This window comes from Chrysemys picta, chromosome 23, assembly GCF_011386835.1.
Source record: "Chrysemys picta bellii isolate R12L10 chromosome 23, ASM1138683v2, whole genome shotgun sequence".
Taxonomy (NCBI): domain Eukaryota; kingdom Metazoa; phylum Chordata; order Testudines; family Emydidae; genus Chrysemys; species Chrysemys picta.
Genome location: NC_088813.1, coordinates 10,673,710 through 10,692,254, shown reverse-complemented (window position 1 = coordinate 10,692,254; position 18,545 = coordinate 10,673,710). Strand labels below are relative to the sequence as shown.

Genomic DNA, 18,545 nt, shown 5'->3' with positions numbered 1-18,545 from the left:
TGAACCCTAAAAAGCTACAAAACCAGAATGCAAATAAAAAGGTTGCGAAATTTATTGTTCTAAAACTCCCATGCTTTTTAAGTCAGTCTCATGATTTTGGGTGGCTTGACTCATGATTTATGAACGTAGGGGTTGACAATGCTTTTTTGTTGCTATTTCATGGTTGCTATTTTTCCGTTTCCCCACATCTCCCACCAGTAAGAGTCAGATTTTATTCATGAGCTTTAACTAAGAAATTATTCTTTTTAGAATCTGTTAAAAAAAAACACTGCTGAGAGTTTTCAACTTTATGAACTGATCATTCAAGGTTTATGTCAATGGATTTGCACCCCACCCTTATCCAAAAACAGATCTGTGAGGGTCATGAAGATATCTTTTTAGTTGTATTTTCACAGTTTTTTCCCCCTCACTTTTTTTTCTTTTCTTTTTTTTGACTGTTTCTCTCTTCCTTTGTCCCTTCTCTGATCTCCGGTACCATGCAGCTTGTTTTGTCTGTGTAACATTGGAAAAACTCTTTAAACAAAATGTTTGAAATATCCAAGATGGCTGTTTGGTTGTCATGCCATTTCTGGGGAACCCTTATGTATTTTTTAGGAAAAGATCTTCCATTGAAGCTATGCCAACAATTGACAACAGCTAAGGATCTGGCCTTCTGAATTTGAAATATGTGCTGAAAATTACCACACGCTCCTTTCATGGTCTGGTAGCCTCCACCAGCAAACTTTCATTTCTACTCTTCTGCTTACTGAAACTGTCAAGAAAGATCTAAAACAGCTAAAGCAGAAGCTTCCGCATTTTCTGTTTCTTTCAGATATTGTATGTTAAATCTTTCCCTTTCCGGAATCTGATACATTTCATCCCTCAAAGAAATTCAATGGGTCCATTTTATCTGAAATATTTTGGTCAATTACTTTTTTCAAGCTGCCTTAAAAAGGCACAAAATAGTGAAAGAAGAATTAGACCCAGCTTGACACCAGTGTGAATCGGGAGTAAATCCACTTAAGTCAGTGCAGTTACCCTGGTGTGAAACTGGTGTAAACTCAGGATGAAGCTCATCCGCTTTGACTAGATGTTACTCAAGTTTAAAAGGAAATATTACTATCCTCTGTCTAATCTAATCTATCATCTTTCTAGGTATGCTGCCCCCTCCTGTGGTATCTGTTGCTCAGTACAACATCCAAATTCATGACGTAGGAAATGCTTTTCATCATGAGCAAGCTTCAAAATATATTTTTTAATGTTTTTAAGAGAGATGGGGCTGAACTATCCCTCACCCCAGATCAAAGCACCACTGAACTTTGTGGGCTCACAATCTACACCTGAATGTTCCAGTTGAAGCTATTTCTAGTTTTCAGTTGAAAAATAAGAGGGCTAGTTAACAAACCTGAAATTCAGGCCAGCTTAGCTGAAAGTTTGGCTGATGTTTGCAAACATCCCAGTGAGCCTGAGCTGATTTATGATTTTGTCACCCAAGGCCTGGGAGATATGTGGCTGTTTTGAGGTTTCTAGAAAAACTTGAGCATGAGAGTGGGGGAACCAACACTTAAGTATAGATTCACCCCCGTCTTCTCCAAGCTATAATGGCTGAGTTGTCAGCCCCATGTGGCCCTGTGCTTTGGGGACCATGCACTTCCTGGAATGTAGGGAAAAGAGAAGACTGACAAGAGCCCTGTGATCTGGGATCCCTGCAGAACCCCCATCCCAGATGCCAAACTCCTCTGCTGCTCCTTCTTGCCGTATCACGAGAGCACAGTTGCCAACTTTAACACGATAAATAAGCACCCTGACTTTCACTATTAGCCAAAGATCAAGCTAATCCCATTTCAAAACAAGGCCAAAACAAGCCAATCCCTAAGAACCCCAACACTCTATGTGTCTAGATCCCCCCAGTGTGAAGTCTGGGACTGTGGTGGGCCCACTGTGCATCCCTGACTATCTCCCCAACTTGCCCCTGCTTGCCGGGAGTCGATCAAAAAAAAGAAGCAACAAGCTACAAGCCAAAAACTAGTCAACAAGCAATTCACAAGCCAATTAAGCCAAAAACAAGCCCAATTTCTGTGTTTTTTTCAAGGGTTTGACATGTCTGCAGGAGAGTCAACCCAAGCCCTCCAGATGCCAAAAGCCTCTTAACCACCCCCCTGATAAGCACCACCACCACGCTCCCCAGGAACAAACCCAGCTAGCCGTCAATCGCTTCTCCGAATCCAGATGTGCAAATTCGGAATGTCTGCTTGAGCCCCTGGTATATGAACCCCTGGCTAGTTTTGATTGTGGTTGATGAATTGCCCATGCTGAGAAGCTGTGATTTTATCAGTGCTACTGTCCTGGGTGTTTTGGGAACTAAAGGAGGGATCTTGGGGATGTTATGATCAGAATGAATGTTGTACATTTTTAGGGCTGCTTCACTAACAATAAATCCACTCTGACCAGCAACCCAAATAAGGTGTGGCATAGAGGCTGCGAGGGGTTTGATTGGTGAGAGCTCTCTGCATCTAAACAGGCAAAATTAAAGCTTCTGTTTCTGTTCTGGTGGGGGTAGAAGAGGACGCTTCCTTGCACAAGTTGCATCTCACTCACAGAGGTTTAACATGAAGACTGTCCTGCTTGTCACTGCTCTTCTCCTGATGAATTTGATGACTGAAACCTTTGCTACAACGGTAAGACCAGCCCAAATGATTCAGGTGGAGACCAAATTCCACCGAAACCACATTTGGGTCAGCTGAACCCTAATCAGCGAAATGGGACTGGGTTCTGGGGGAACTGATCAGGATCTATTTGTCTCTGTCTTCCTATTTTATTGTATCTTTCTAATGTATAATTTACCTTAATCTAATTCAATCTGTTTTTTATACCATGCTCACCCCCATCTGGGCCGGCTTTAGGAAGTGCGGGGCCCAATTCGAACAGTTTCGACGGGGCCCCGGCAGGGATGACTAAAAAAAAACCACGTAAAAAAAACAAGTGGGGCTTATACTCACCGGGCGGCGCTCCTAGTCTTCGGCGGTGGGTCCTTCACTCACTCCGGGTCTTCGGCGGCACTGAAGGACCTGCCGCCGAAGTGCTGCCGAAGACCCGGAGCGCCGCCGGGTGAGTAAAAATTAAAAAGGAGCCTCTAGCCAGGGAAGGGATTCTCGGCCACTTCTCCCCCTGCCACTGGGCGCAGGGCCATCTTAGGCGCGGGGCCCGATTCGGGGGAATTGGTGGAATTGGTCTAAAGCCGACCCTGACCCCCATAGTATCTGAGCATCACATGAATTTTAAAAAGACATTTTATTTACCAATATTGTTTATATCTTAATTTCTTTCCCTCCAGCTCCACCCATAGATGTTATTTATTATTTGTCTTACCATAGCACTTAATGCTATGCCCATTGTGCTAGGTGTGGTACAAACAATTATCTATCTATGGTATGTCTCTGTCCCTCATTACCGTAGCATCTCACCATCTTTAATGTATTTATCCTCACAACACCCCTGTGAGGGAGGGAGGTGCTATTATCCCCAGATTGATCCCCAATCTCTCCCTTCGCCGGTCCCCTGCATCTGTAAATTAAACAATCCCAGGCCTTTCAATCTCTCCTCATATGGAGGGAGGTCTTTCCAGCCATCTAAGTATTTTTTGTCTCCAGTCTCTAGACCCACTTTGTTCTAGAGACAGTGTGACCCACCCTGAATATCACCCACCAATTTTGCCACCTCCTTGCTCAACTCCCTCTCCAGATCATTAGTAACTATGTTAAACTGTGGCCTCCCAGAGCCTGGATCTAGTAATTTTTCAGGTAATTTTTCAGGCATGCTGCGAAGCCCATGTCTTCTTGTAGGCTGTTGAGGCGGTTGGGGCTGAGCAGGGTTTCATGTTACGGCTGAATAAAAGGATCGGTGTTTTTCTTTGGTGGGAGAGTTTCTCAATGGTATTTGAATTACTGGAAATTTCAAATGAAATACTGTATGGCTCCATGTGAGATATTTAACAATGAGTTTAAAATGCTGAGAGGTGCCTAGAGAGGTGACTAGGTGGTGAATAAACTGAATAAATCAACAGGCTGCGAGCACAAGTCCCTGTATTTGCAGGTGTAGACAGCGACTAATCAAAGATAATAATAAGGACTCAGGCTCAACTGCTCATTTTGTTTAAGACCCCCCCCCCCCAATCCTGTAGTTTTTGGCATGTTGACAGATCCCTGCAGCCTCCCAGAGCCCTGCTGACTTCAACGGTATCAGCGTAGGTAGAGGCTTTGGAGCCTTAGGGTATGGCTACACTACGAAATTAGGTCGATTTTATAGAAGGCAATTTTTTAGTGTCTATGCGTGTAGGTCAGGGGAGGGCAAACTACGGCCCACGGGCGGGATTCGGTCTGCGAGCCGTTTCAAGCCAGTCCATGAGCCACACCACACAGCTCGGCCCTGCTCCAGCACTCCAGCTGGGGCGCTGGGTCGGGGGCCGCACCACGCGGCTCGGCCCTGCTCCAGCACTCCAGCCGGGGCGCTGGGTCGGGGGCCGCACCACGCGGCTCGGTCCCACTCTGGCCGAGGCGCAGGGTCGGGGACTGCACCATGTGGTTCCCGGAAGCTGCGGCATGGCCCCGCTCCAGCTCCTATGCGCTCCAATGGGAGCCGGAGAAGGGACATGCCACTGCTTCCGGGACACGCTTAAGGTAAGTGCTGCTTGGAGCCTGCACCCCCCAAGCCTCTCCCCACGCCGCAACCCCTTACCACAGCCGTGATCCCCCTCCCACTCTCCAAACCCCTTGATCCCAGCCCAGAGCACCCTCCTGCACCTCAAATCTCTCATCCCTAGCCCCATCAAAGAGCCCGCACCCCCAGCTGGAACCTGCACCCCTTCCCGCACCCCTGATCTCCCTCCCATCCTCCAAACCCCTCAGTCCCAGCCCACAGCACCCTCCTACACCTCAAACTCCACATCCCCAGCCCCACCCCAGAGTCCTCACCCCCTCCCACACCCAACCCCAAATTTGTGAGCATTCGTGGCCTGCCATACAATTTCTATTCCCGGTTGTGGCCCTTGGGCCAAAACGTTTGCCCACCCCTGTGCTAGACACTCTGGTAATGGAACCAGATGAGTACCTAAGATAGACAGAATTCATTCTTCAGGACATACGTCAACCATTAACTAATGGGGGTTCAGAAGAAACTTTCTCTATGGACAGGTCATTCTATATCTGCCTACTGCAGGGTTTCTTGCACCTTCCTCTGAAGCAGCTGGGACTGGCCACTGTTAGAGACAGGAGCCTTGGCTAAATTGCCCCTAGTCTGATAGAGTCAGGTAGTTTTGATGTTCCTCTTTTGGCCCTTCCTTTTCCATTGTTTTCCCAGTGCTCGGGTTCTGCTCGGTGTGATTTTTTTCCCAACCATTTTTCTCTGCCGCTGAGCTCAGCGTTCCCAGCCTGCCTCAGTGGGGTGGGAGCAGGGGCGGCTGGACTAGATGGCCTCTTAAGGTCTCTTCCAGCCCTGCTTTTCTATGATCACTGGGTCCCCTCCCATGTCATGGTCTAGTTCCACAGCCACTGCTGTTCCCAGAGTCCCCACAGACCTCTGGGTGGCAGATAAATGGGTTCCTCGTCTCCCCCACACACACACTTTCCAAGGGTGTTTTGCTAGATGAAGTATGAGAATAAACAACACGTGACTAATGGTAATCATGTCACTTACTGCTGGGAGGTGCTCAGGCACACATGGAATAAGACCCTACAGAGAATAATAAATAAAAATAATGGGACAAAATGAAGAAAGAACTAAATTCTTTTCCAGTTGCACTGGTGCAAATCTAGAGTGGCCCCAGAGAGGATGTCCACTGACTTGCTCCAGGTTTGCACCAACGTAACCGAAAGGCAAAACTGGCTCAGAAAAGATAGGCGAAGCTCCCATAGAGTGGGCTGGTCTGACGGGGAAGTGGCAGAAGTTCCTACAACCGAGTTGATTGTGCAAAGCGCCTCTGTTAGTCTTTAAGGTGCCACCAGACTCCTTGTTGTTTTTGTAGATACAGACTAACACGGCTACCCCCTGATACTTGCCAGCAGGTCTCGTCCGTTTCTCCTTTCTATAGTTCGCTCTTCTCTGTCTCTCTGGATTTCCCCCTCAGTCAGTGCACTGGTCTGCAAAAGGAGACCTGCTACATAACAGGAAGCTGCTTTCAGGGCTGGAATTGTTTTGTTCACACAATGTCATGCATGCACTGGAAACAACAGCCTTGAGGTCTTGGCAGCACAGTGGCGGAGGCTTGCAAGTCCTCAGCATGATACCTGCTCCGCTGGTTGGAACAGAGGACCCTTCTCGAGCCAAACGGGCCCAACTAGGGACACGTTCTAGCCGCAGAGAGAGCAGGGTGGGTCTAGGCAGCACGGCTTAGTAGAGTGAGCACATGGCTAGGATGGGGGGAGGAGGTTCTGAGCCCCTCACAGCCATTTGGTAGCATTGAGAAAGTCACTTTCCCTGTGTGCCTTAATTCCCTCCTCTGGGAAACAGGGATAATGACACTTATGTACCTACGGTGAGGACTGACTGGTTACAGTTTGTAAAGCAGCAGAATGAGGAGAGGAAGATACTGAGGATTCTTTAACACTGTCCCTTAGGGCAGGGTGGGAGCTGAGAATGGTGGTACTCTGCCCGCAGCCTCAGACTACATCCCCCACCAAGGGAACTGCATGTCTCTGCTACATGACATTTAAAATTCCCGTCCCTCTTGGCTGGGCAGGGTTCTCTGCCCCAGGGGGTCCCAGAGTCACAACCTGGGGCTGGATTTTAAAATGGGACGGATGCTGTTATGTATCCTGTGCAAGCTGAGATCAGGATAAACGACCCTCATGCTTCAAGACGTAAGCTGATTGCCTGGTGGGGTCAGGAAGGAGCTCCCACCACTGCCTATGCAGCATTGCACAATTGCTCACGTTCATTAAGGTTCTTTATCCCTTCCTCTGAAGTATCAGGCACTGCTCAGGGCCAGAGGCAGGATACTGGGTTATATGGACCAATCGGTTAGAGCCATTATGGCAAATCCCACATTCATATCTTGATCTGAATGAGGAAGGTCCAAGTATCCTCACAGCTACTCAGCATGGGGCTGCCTGGGAATGACACAGAGCCACTGCCTTACTCGAATAACCTTTCTGATTGCTCTTCCAGCAAAAAACCACGGTGTCACCCCAAACAAGCCTGGGCACCCCCTGCTGCGTCCCAGCTTCTCTTTTGCTGGTGTTTGCCTTGGCAGCAATTTACCTCCTCCGAGCAAAATGAGCCCCCACACTTCACTCCCCAGAGAGATGCCAACGCTGCCTTCTGCCTGCCACCAGCTCAGCCTCTCCTGCCGGGCACCCCGCTGGAGCCTGCCAATCCGCGTAACCCAGCCAGCATAACCGCTCCAGTTCAAGTCTTCCCGCAACACACCCACTGCGCACTTCTCTTCGCAGCCATCGGCTTTTTTCCCATCAGAGCCATTCGTTCCACCACCTGCGATGGAATCCCGGCAGCAGAGTCCAGCTTCGCATGGAGATTCCCATTAGGATCACATTGGAGAGGCAGACGCATGTCTCACCACAGCACCTGAGGAGCCTTGCCATTGATTGACCAGCTCCTGTGCAGAATGGGCCTCCCCAAGGAAAAGAGACCGAGATTGCAGCAAGGGTGTGTTTTGTTGCATGCTTGTGTATGTTAGGGTTACCATATTTCAACAATCAAAAAAGAGGACGGGAGGAGCCCTGCCCTAGCCCCGCCCCCGTCCTGCCCTAGCCCCGCCCCTGCCCCTTCCACTCCCTCCCACTTACCACTCCCTCAGAATCCCCAACCCTCCCCCCACGCCTTGTCCTCTGACTGCCCCCTCCTGGGACCCCTGCCCCTAACTGCCCCCCAGGACTCCACCCCCTACCTAAGCCTTCCTGCTCCTTGTCGCCTGATTGCCCCCTCCTGAGACCTTCCCCACATCCTAACTGGCCCCCTAGGACCCTACCCCCTACCTGTCCCCTGACTGCCCCAACCCTTATCCACACCCCCACCCCCAGACAGCCCCCCCCTAGAACTCCTGACCCATCTAAACCCCTCTGCTCCCTGTCCCCTGACTGCCCCCTCCTGGGACCCCTGCTCCTAACTGCCCTCCAGAACCCCACCCCCTACTTAAGCCTCCCTGTGCCTTGTCCCCTAACTGCCCCCTCCTGAGACACTTTGATCTTAGCTCTAAGGAGCCGAGAAGACCCCCCACCTGTACTCTGACTGCCCAAAACCTTACACCCCCAACCCCCAGACAGCCCCCCCCGAACTCCTGACCCATCCAACCCTCCCCCTGCTCCCTGTCTCTTGACTACCCCTCCCAGAACCTCCCTGCTGCTTCTCTGACCCCCGGCCCCCTTACCGTGCTGCAGAGCAGCGCGCTCAGCAGCAGGGGGAGGGGAGCAGGGTCGGAGCTCCAGACTGCTGGAGGCCGAGGCGAATGGCCGGCCGGCGATCTGCGAATACCGGGGGGGGGGGGGAGGGAGAGAGAGGAGGGGAGTGGTCTCAAGTTGCAGGGGAGTGGAGGGGGGAAGTGGAGGAAGGGCTTTGGCTGCTGGAGCCCCGTGCGAGTGGCTCGATCCAGCCGGCTGCCCTGTAAGCCTCACACGCTCTGCATGGGGGGGAAATCCGGACATTGACAAATTCCCGCCAGACGCTATTTTTAACTCAAAAAAGCCGGACATGTCCGTGGGAATCCAGACGAATGGTAACCCTAGTGTATGTACTGCACTAATCTGAAGTTCCCCAGGCCTAGCCCTTGGAAGGCAGATCCCAATTCCATGAAAACATGTTCTGATGCTTTGAGAAATGAATGTGACTAGAAATGCTTTGGGGTCTTTCTGATCCCTGCAGAATGGCAGCCAGTTCAACCTAATAAAATGAAAGACAAGCTTCCTTACTGCCGCGTGTGTGTCATCATCTGCTTTTAGCTGAATCAAATTCCTCCAGCCCAGTGGGGGTTTCAAACTTTTACGCTGCGTTCCCCTTTCCAAATAATGTCGTCTCCCACATACCCCCATCTGAGATAGGGTCGTTCTGTTCCTATGGTTAGATTGCCAAGTCTTAGGCCTTGGCTACACTTGGCAATTCACAGTGCTGCCGCGGCAACGCTGTGAAGCGCGAGTGTAGTCGCGCCGCCAGCGCGGTGAGAGCTCTCTTGCAGCGCTGTAAGTACTCCACCTCGCCGAGGGGAGTAGCTTGCAGCGCTGTGAGCGAGCGTGCAGTCAGGACCGGCTCTAGGCACCAGCAAAACAAGCACCCGCTTGGGGCGGCACATTCCCAGGGGCGGCACAGCAGCTGGTAGCAGTTGTGGAGGTAGCTGGGCCCGCATGGCCTCAGCCGCACAGTGCAGGGCGCAGGGCATCTGCAGCACGCGGGCGCCGCTCACCACCTCGGCCAGGTTGTCATGGCGCACGTCGCCCATGCTGGCCATGTCATGAGCAGGCGCAGTCCCCAGTAGCTCACCCCCTTCACCCGCAGGATGTCTGGGGACTTGGCCGCCAGCACCGACTTGTGGGCTCGGATTCGCCGGCCGGTCACTTCGATCACCAGGTTCGGCTCCTCCGAGACCAGTTGCTGAGGGCTCCAGGGCTGCGCTCCAGCCTGTGGACAGTGTTAGAGCAAAGGTCAACTATTTGCCTATTTTCCCAGCTGCTCCCCACATCCACGAAGCTGCCTTCCGCCTATACGTATACAAAACAATCAATCAAGGAAGTCCAACAGATGTATCCTGTTTACCCCTAGAAAGGAATTTAAAAATTCCAGAGGTTAGCAGAACGTATGCACGCTAAGTTGTTTGTTACTGTGTACAAAAAAGCTTGCTCTGCGCTTCTAAGTTGTGCTTCTCCCTCTGGCATTAGTCGAGGGGGACACCCGCTCAGCTGACTGATCAATAAGGAACTTGAAGCCGTCTTCTAGACTCCCGTGCCTCCTTGGGGTCATTGGGCAGCTCCAGGGGGAAACGAGCCCATTTGGCTAACAACAGTAAGTGCCAGGGGGCGGCCGGGCGATGTCGCCTCCTTCGGACTCGGACACGCGCGTTGTTAATCTCCCACTGGCTCTTCCCCACCCGGCTTCAGGAGGCGGCTGCTCCGGGATCCTGCTGCGGGGCTTTGTCCCCCGCCCCGGGCGAAGTGAAGCACAAGGAGGAGCTGAAACCGCTGGGAACTTGCAAAGGGGGCCGCTTTCCCCACCCCCGCTCTCCTCTTCCCCAGCTGATGCGCTCCCTTCCATGGAGCCAGGCGGCTGCTGGTTGCCCTTGCTTCTCTCCGCGTCCCCCAGAGCTTTCCCGGTGGCCCTAGCTGCTGCCCTGCTCCTCTGCAGAGCCTTTCTGGATGGGTCTTTGCCTCCCTGATATTCCCGTCACCCGGACGAAGGACAGGACTGGGCTCTCAATGGCTCTAGCAGAGGCTGGACCTGGCTAATGTCCACACACACACACACACACACACACACACACACACACACACACACACACACACACACACACACACACACACACACACACACACACACACACACACACACACACACACACACACACACACACACACACACACACACACACACACTCTCTCTCTCTCTCTCTCTCTCTCTCTCTCTCTCTCCCAGCTCAACAGCACAGTCAGCCACCCCTTAGCCTTCCTCTTCTCCTCCCCCCCCCTTTGCCTTTTTTTCGTTTGCCGTTTAACGTTACTGTGGGTTTTCCTTGCTCAACTCTCCTTCTTGGCACAGCGTCAATTTCAGCCTTGTTTCCCAGCCCGGCCTCCTCTCACATGCCGACAGCAGAAAGAGGTGTGGGACAGCCGTCCCTGCAGCCACTCGCTGCTGAACTTTCCAACTCCACTAATTTCAACATTGGTTAGATCTCTGTAACCATCGTATGTTTGCTGCAGCTTGATTGCTCAGACTTTCCGTGAGTGGCATTGACAGATCAATGTATAGTAATAAAGTATCTCACTTCCTGTTCCTTGGGGGAGTTGGATTTTTTTTTCCTGGAGCAATTTAATTTTCTATAAGCCTTTTTCCTATTTTTTTTTTCTTCAGAGTAAGCGACACATGTTCTTTAACAAGTGAAAGATCACTGAGATTTAAGAGTTTGGATTTACCGGATGTTTGTATCAGCCTGCATGCAACTCCCAAGATCAGTTTGGCTAATTGCACTGTTTTATTTCAGCTCAAAGAGGAACTAAAGATTTTCCTTGTACTTTCTGCTCTGAAATTTGCAGCCACAGAGTCAACTAAACATGCTGATGTGTGATTATATTCTGCGATTATTTCCCCAGTATGCAAACATGTTTAAAAGCCAAAAAAAGGGGGGGAGGGGGCCACCAACAATTTTTTTGCTTCGGGCGGCAAAAACCCTAGAGCCGGCCCTGCGTGCAGCGCTGCCGGCGCTGATTACACTGGTGCTTTACAGCGCTGCGCTCGGGGGGGGGGGGGGGGGGGGGGCGTTTTCACACCCCTGAGCGCAGCAAGTTGCAGTGCTGTACAGCGCCAGTGTAGCCAAGGCCTTACTACATAAAATGCATTGTCCACCATTACAGGATGTTTCTCGCATACCCCCTGACGAGAGCTCGTGTACCCCTGGGAGTCTGCGTACCCCAGTTTGAAAACCACTGCTCTAGACACACGGGGCCTCACTCTGAGTTCAGTGAAATCACAGCAGGTATGAATTTGGCCTGAGCGTTCTTCAGTTGCCCATTTCCCCCTCACATAAATACTCTCTGGACATGGCGACAGTGCAGACCCAGCCAGAGAGGCTAAAACCTTATCTACACATAACCTTGCACCAATCTAGTTAAAACCAGTTTAAAACCTGAGCTAATCAAACACAGACAGCCACGCAGATCAGTTTAAAGCTGGCATCTGTACCTTTACTGATGCAAGCTAGAGCAATACAAGCCAGACTTAAATGAATTATCCACACAGGGCTTGTGCTCATGGAACTAAACGGGTTTAAAATCACACCTTTAGTTAAACTTGTGCCTGTGTGTGAAGACCAGGCTTGGCACAAACGCACGGTTGCTCCTCTCCTGGCTCTTTGGAATAGAGAACAGTGAAAAAGCAATCGTGAAGATCACACGAGAGGGGAAAGGGATGTTGGACCGGTGGGCTAAGAAAACACTCAAAGTTTGTCTACACACAGCCTGTGGCCTGCGTTGTGTAGGAGGTCAGACTAGATGATCATAATGGTCCCTTCTGACCTTAAAGTCTATCAGTCTATGAACTGGGACAGCCCCTGGGTGGACACGCTTCTTTCACCACATGAATATTCCCTAGCTCCTATGTCCAAGGCCCGGGCTTTAATCTGTTAGGCCACCCTGCCTAACGTTTAGTTCAGCTTCTTCCATCCATCCCCGGGTGTACCTCACTACATTGGTTTAAGAATGACTTATTGTGGTTTAGCTTAAATTTGATTCCTCATAAATGTACACTAAGCCAAAACAAGCCACTCTTCTCAGTGAAAGAAGCGTGTCCACCCAGGGGCTGTCCCAGTTCATAGAATCATAGACTTTAAGGTCAGAAGGGACCATTATGATCATCTAGTCTGACCTCCTGCACAACGCAGGCCACAGAATCTCATCCACCCACTCCTGTAACAAACCCCTGACCTATGTCTGATCTCAAATCGTGGTTTAAAGACCTCAAGGTGCAGAGAATCCTCCAGCAAGTGACCCGTGCGCCACACTGCAGAGGAAGGCGAAAACCCCCCAGGGCCTCTGCCAATCTGCCCTGGAGGAAAATTCCTTCCCGACCCCAAATATGGCGATCAGCTAAACCCTGAGCATGTGGGCAAGACTCACCAGCCAGCACCCAGGAAAGAATTCTCTGTAATAACTCAGATCCCATCTCATCTAACATCCCATCACAGACCATTGGGCATATTTACCTGCTAATAATCAAAGATCAATTAATTGCCAGAATTAGGCTATCCCATCATAGGGTGACCAGACAGCAAATGTGAAAATCGGGACAGGCGGTGGGGGGTAATAGGAACCTATATAAGAAAAAGACCCAAAGATCGGGACTGTCCCTATAAAATCAGGACATCTGGTCACCCTATCCCATCATACCATCCCCTCCATAAACTTATCAAGCTTAGTCTTGAAGCCAGATATGTCTTTTGCCTCCACTGCTCCCCTTGGAAGGCTGTTCCAGACCTTCACCCCTCCAATGGTTAGAAACCTTCGCCTAATTTCAAGTCTAAACTTCCTAATGTCCAGTTCAGCGAATTGGTTTAAACCCATCCCTTTAGGGAAACCAGCACAACTTTCTCCCCTAGACATGGCCAAAAGAGAGCTTTTCAAGGTGGGTTAGTTAAAGCAGTATAAGTTTTGTACGTAAATCCCAGCGTGGACTGCAGAAACATGGCCTGGAACGCTGCCTGCCTTACAGGCAGGCCCGAAACAAACCCAGCTCCAAACACCCCTGACTGAGGACAGTTCAGCCCTGGCTTCCCATCAGCCGTCTGCAGCATGGGCTTATCTTTAGTTTGAAACAGGATGGTGCTGACGCCCACTGCCCTCCTAAATATACCATTTCCTATGTAAGGACTGCATGCAGGCATGTGTGAAAAGTTGCAGCACCGCTTGAGTGGCCTCAGGCCACAAAAATAGAGCAAAAAGGACAGGCAGGATTTCCTGGTTGCAAAGTGTAACAATGGCTCTCATCCCAGGGCTCAGCACACTGGGAGTGTGTGTGTGTGTGTGGGGGGGGGGGTCATGTGTGATGTTCTCAAGCCATTCATCAAAGCCAACTTTACCCCACACCAACCATGGCCATTTTAAAAGTATTTCCTCCCCTGGTTTAGTTGCTGAGGGTTTGGGTGCACAAGAAGCTATATCTGCCTAGGTGCACAAGCTGTATCTGCCTAGGTCCTCCTATCACGTGGATCCCCCTGGTATCTGCACATGGCGTGTGGTTAGGAGAGGCCCCCGCCATATGGCAGGGGCGCCGTGTTTGCATTTGCAGAGGATGGGCTGAGCCCTGCACACCCGACAGAAACTTGATGCTCTGTTGAGTTTCCAAACTATTCAAATCAATTCGCAGCTCACTCGAAATCTAGCATGAGCTAAGGACTGAACAGTGACCCAGGATCACCTCACTGACTGTTGAGAGTCCCAGCTCCTCGCAAGACGGGGCCACCCATCTACAGTGAAACAGGCCTTTAGGAACCTGTTAGCTCCTCAGCTCAGGGATTGCAATGACTTCTGCTCAGCTGGGCTGTTCACTCAAGTGCATCCACACGCCTCAGAGTTTAGGGCCAGACCTTCAACTGGTGTAAACAGCACAGCTGTACTGAGCTACCCTGATTGACACCAGCTGAGGGTCTGGCTCGTAAGGCCTGCACATCAGACAAGGTGATTGGCCTTTCGAGCCTGACCCATGCAGTGACTAAGAACTGATGTTTCAGTGGATAATGTTTTCACCCATCAGCTCACAGAGAGCTGAGAAGCGAAACTGAACAAATAATGCACCCATCCAGTTACTGCAGTTGGGGAGAAATTGCTTCCTGACCCCAGCAGCAAACAGCTCGTGCCCTGGAGCATGAAGTTTGCTTCCATCTGGCTGAGCTCACAGAACTAAAATGCGTGCTAACCTTGGCCACAAAATTATCCAGCCCTTTTGTGTGTTTGACTCTATGGCCTCTGACAGGAGCAATAGTGCAGCTAACAAATGAAACTCCCTTCTCAGCTCTATTGCACCCACGCTGTGCTGTGCACACCTCTTTCCTTTTGCTCACCAGATCAACAGCACCATTGCACAACATGCTTAGTGAACAAAGAGTGGCCTCTAGGGGTCACGAGGGAGTACAGCAGCCATAAAGAAACTACCCATCAAGGCCTTGTCTCCATGAGAAAGGTGCCTTAACTTCAGATGTCATTTTAACCGGATACTGTGAAGCTGGTTCAAAAGGCTGTGTAGACACTCTTACTTCAGTTGGAAAGTCGCTTATTTTGATCTCACCCTGATCAATTTAAGCTAAACCAAAATAAGCCTGGTTAAAACGCAATGAGTGTCCACACAGCCTTTGAACTAAATCAGTTTAAAAATCACATCTTTAGTTAGACTGGTGCAACTCTGCATCTAGACATGTCCTAAAACAGGTTAGCTTGGAGAGCGATCAGGAAATGTAGGGGTGTAGCTGGAGCAGAATTCAGCCCTAAACTTCAGATCTGGGTCTAGATGTGGAACAGCCCAGAGCTCCGGCTCCAATAGGAGCCAGGAAGGGTGGATTTCGCTCACCTCTAGTGGTAATAAGGCTGATGATGGAGGTGAGAATTCTGCATTAATACAATAAAACAGGGCAGGAGAGGATTATTCCACAACCCAGCCCATCCAGGCTTGTAGACCTACACTTTGTCTTAAAAGCTGCCGCTTTCTTTTCGGTGTTCTTCTGACCCAAGAACGAGCGTTTATTTATTAACTCAACAAGCATCCATTACCCTCAGAATAAACTCTACCCACCTCTGGGGGCGGGGGGAAACATACTCATGTGACTGCATGTAATACTTTCACTTCCACCGGGTTTGTCTGCTCTGTTTCTGATCGTAAAGTAAAATGGGGCTACGGCTACTGACCTCCTTTATAAAATGCTTTGAGAACTACAGATGAAAAGCACTATATAAGAGCTAGGGATTAGTATTATTGTTATAGATAAAGTGAAATTTTATACACGCATAGAAATTAAAGGGGGAAAAGACCCTCCCCTCCCCCATGCAGCCCATCTCTCTCCTGGTTACTGCAGGATTGTGCCCTACAGGCCTTTTCTAGTGCTTTGTGTGGCCCGGAGCATGAATGTATATGAACGAGAGAGTGTGTGTTTGTATAATACAAGTGGAGTCTTGAGCAGCTGGGTCAGGAATCACACAGGTCAAGGGAGTCAGTGAAGGTTGCAGCGGTCAGGCTCAATGTCGAATGCTGTTGATGCAGGTTTGGGTGTAGACCTGCAGACCAGCTGAATGACGATGCTACTCCAATGACGGTGGAGGGGTCTGCACTGCAGTCTGCTGGGGGTCGGAGGTCGAAGCTTCATCGGAGATCTGCTGTGAGGTTCTACGACGTGACATGCTAGAGGGCGGGTCAATATCACCTGATATTGGGATGGCAACTGAACAAGTGCAGGGCAACAGCTAACTCTTTGAATAGACCAGGGTCACTCAAGGGGCTTCGCCAGAACTACTGAATGGGACAGACAGGCGTCACCCTCTGCAAAATCTGAGACCTCCTCCGTGCTTCATATGAGACAGACGCCTTAGTGAAGGTGAGTGCATTCTCTACACCTAATAAACAGTGTTCGGAGGAGAGCACATGCAGGATCATAAACAGCACACTGGAAGCACGGGTCAGTGCTCAGCATAGGAGCAGGAGAGCAGATATTTATTCCTAGCTCTGTCTGTTGTGGGACCTTGGGAAGACATTTCACCTCTGTACAACTCAATTGCCCCAAATGTAAACTGGGAGCTGCTAACCCCACAGAGGGGGGTGAGGCTTAATTTATTAATGTTTATAAAGTGCTTTAAGATGCTCATCTGGGAAGTACTCCCCAGCGATGGATGCTCCCTGGCAATGCAACCAACGATGTACCCTGCAATTGACGCTCTGGACACAAGAGGGCGCGCACGCGGTGGCTGCTCCCATGTTGTTCAGGTGTGCAGCTGGTTGTGTGTGCAATGACCCCTCCCTTGTGTGAAAGGCCCTAGTGCAGGGGTTCTCAAACTTGTGCATTGGTGACCCCTTTCACCCAGCAAGCATATGAGTGCGACCCCCCCCCTTATAAATTAAAAAACACGTTTTTTATATTTAACACTATTATAAATGCTGGAGGCGAAGCGGGGTTTGGGGTGGAGGCTGATAGCTCGCGACCCCCCCAAGGAATAACCTTGCGACCCCCTGAGGGGTCGCGACCCCCAGTTTGAGAACCCCTGCCCTAGTGTCTCACGTCCGGCATCTCAGAGACCAACTCAACGAAAGCGCGTGACTGGTGGTACAAACCGAGCACCCCGCCAGAGAGCTGGTGTTAGAAAAAGGATCGTATCCAATGCACACATAAATACAGGGGCTGAGGAAGCCATGACATGGCAGGAATCTGCATTTCAGTCTTTGCTGTACAGCCCAAATCAGTCGCACCATAAGCAGCTCGGAGCCTGAGGACTCCAGATGGCCCATTGCACGCACTCACAACATGTGTGCACACGGGTATCGCATGGCACTACACGGGTGATTCACTATAGTTCAGGTGGGTCCTGATGAGCCCCTCAATGCTGAAACAGGACAGGCAGTGCCACCTCCACTCCCAGGCAATCCCTGGAATTGACGAAGGGTTGAACTGGAGTAGTCACAACCCTAGAATGGCCAGCGGGCAGAGGAGAGGCTGCAGAGACATGCCTGTCCAGGCTTCATTCCAAGGCAGGGGATACTTTCTGGTAGGAGCACCTCTGAATCAGTTTGCAAGGAACCCTGATAACCCAGAAAGACCATGGGAAGAGCTGGGGGCACTTGGTGGCACCTCCAACAGGATCCAGGCCTGAATGTAAGCTCTTAGAGCACTTGTATGTCCCAGATCTGCGTGGGTCTTTCCTCAGCCACGTCCCAGAGGATGGCGTGATCTCGGTCATACAGTCTGCCCCCTGCACAGAGAGAGGGGAGAGTTTGATGGAGAAAAGATAGGAAGTATTTTCTCTCTCCCTCTTCCCCGCCCTCAACTCCACCCCCTTCTCCGTGTAGTCCTGCCAATCTCCCAACTAGGACCCAGTGCTTTTAGTCGCTATTTACAGGAGCTGAGTCATCGCCTCTCTGGTAGCTCAGTGCCCTTATTTTGCCCCTTGGGCTCTGCCACTCGGCCATGCAGCCTCTCCTCTGAGAAGTCTCCAGTGGGGAAGTAAAAAGCCTCAGGTTTTCCCCCTCTGCCCCACCTTTCGAAGAAACAGTTTTCCACCCAAAAACATTCATAGCAGTCAAACGATCCATCTCCAGTGGGCAGGGCTGTCTCTGCCACAGCCCGGAGATTTTGAGAGTGGATCTGAGGACCTGGGAAACTGCCCTCCCTGCCCCCCGAATTCAGAAAGTGGGCAGGCCCAAGCCTCACCTTTCACATCCAGGATCATGTCCTCGAACATCTGGCTACAGATCCGCCCGAAAGAATCGATTCTCCAGGTTTGCCGGGGAACTCGGCTCTCAGCCCACAGCACCACCTTGGCGCCTTTCCCGGCCAGACCAATCACCTGCAGGCTCATGGTGGGGGCAGCCTGAAACCAGCAACAGCCAAACCAGTCAGCCCCTCTGCAACCTCCCACGCCCGGCTCAGGCCTTCCAAGCTCAGACTTGCCGCAGTAAGGGACAGGCAGAGTCCAGTGCAAAGTGCCAGGGACATTCCTCCCTGCGATACCAAGTGCAGAACCGATGAAGGGGGACGTCAGTGCTGGGGGAGCCTTTTTCCAGGGGCACACACTGCTCTCTGCTGGCTGCCCCGCACCATAATGGGCTGGGGAGTAACCCCAGAAACTGAGTCCACAGGTGTGACGTCCCCCCTCGCAAGAGGAGAG

At 50.8% G+C, this 18,545-nt stretch overlaps 1 protein-coding gene and 1 long non-coding RNA gene across 3 annotated transcripts in view; one reads left to right on the top strand and one right to left on the bottom strand.

The window, feature by feature from the left end:
• The first annotated feature begins 2,517 nt into the window (after nt 1-2,517).
• Nucleotides 2,518-8,896, top strand: LOC101950522 (uncharacterized). Its single transcript, XR_256442.5, has 2 exons — nt 2,518-2,657; nt 7,141-8,896. It is a non-coding gene; the product is annotated as an uncharacterized LOC101950522 (long non-coding RNA).
• Nucleotides 8,897-14,565: 5,669 nt separating this feature from the next.
• Nucleotides 14,566-18,545, bottom strand: part of CRYBG2 (crystallin beta-gamma domain containing 2) — a 36,340-nt gene continuing 32,360 nt past the window's right edge. Inside the window, exons 21-22 of one of the 2 annotated variants that reach the window (XM_065576862.1) lie at nt 18,089-18,248; nt 14,566-17,630 (exon numbers count right to left, since the gene is read on the bottom strand). In XM_065576862.1, coding sequence (XP_065432934.1) covers nt 17,542-17,630; nt 18,089-18,248 — 249 coding nt within the window. In that variant the 3' untranslated portion in view covers nt 14,566-17,541. The remainder of the gene's footprint in view (nt 17,631-18,088; nt 18,249-18,545) is intronic. The other variant, XM_024107647.3, reaches the window with a different exon arrangement.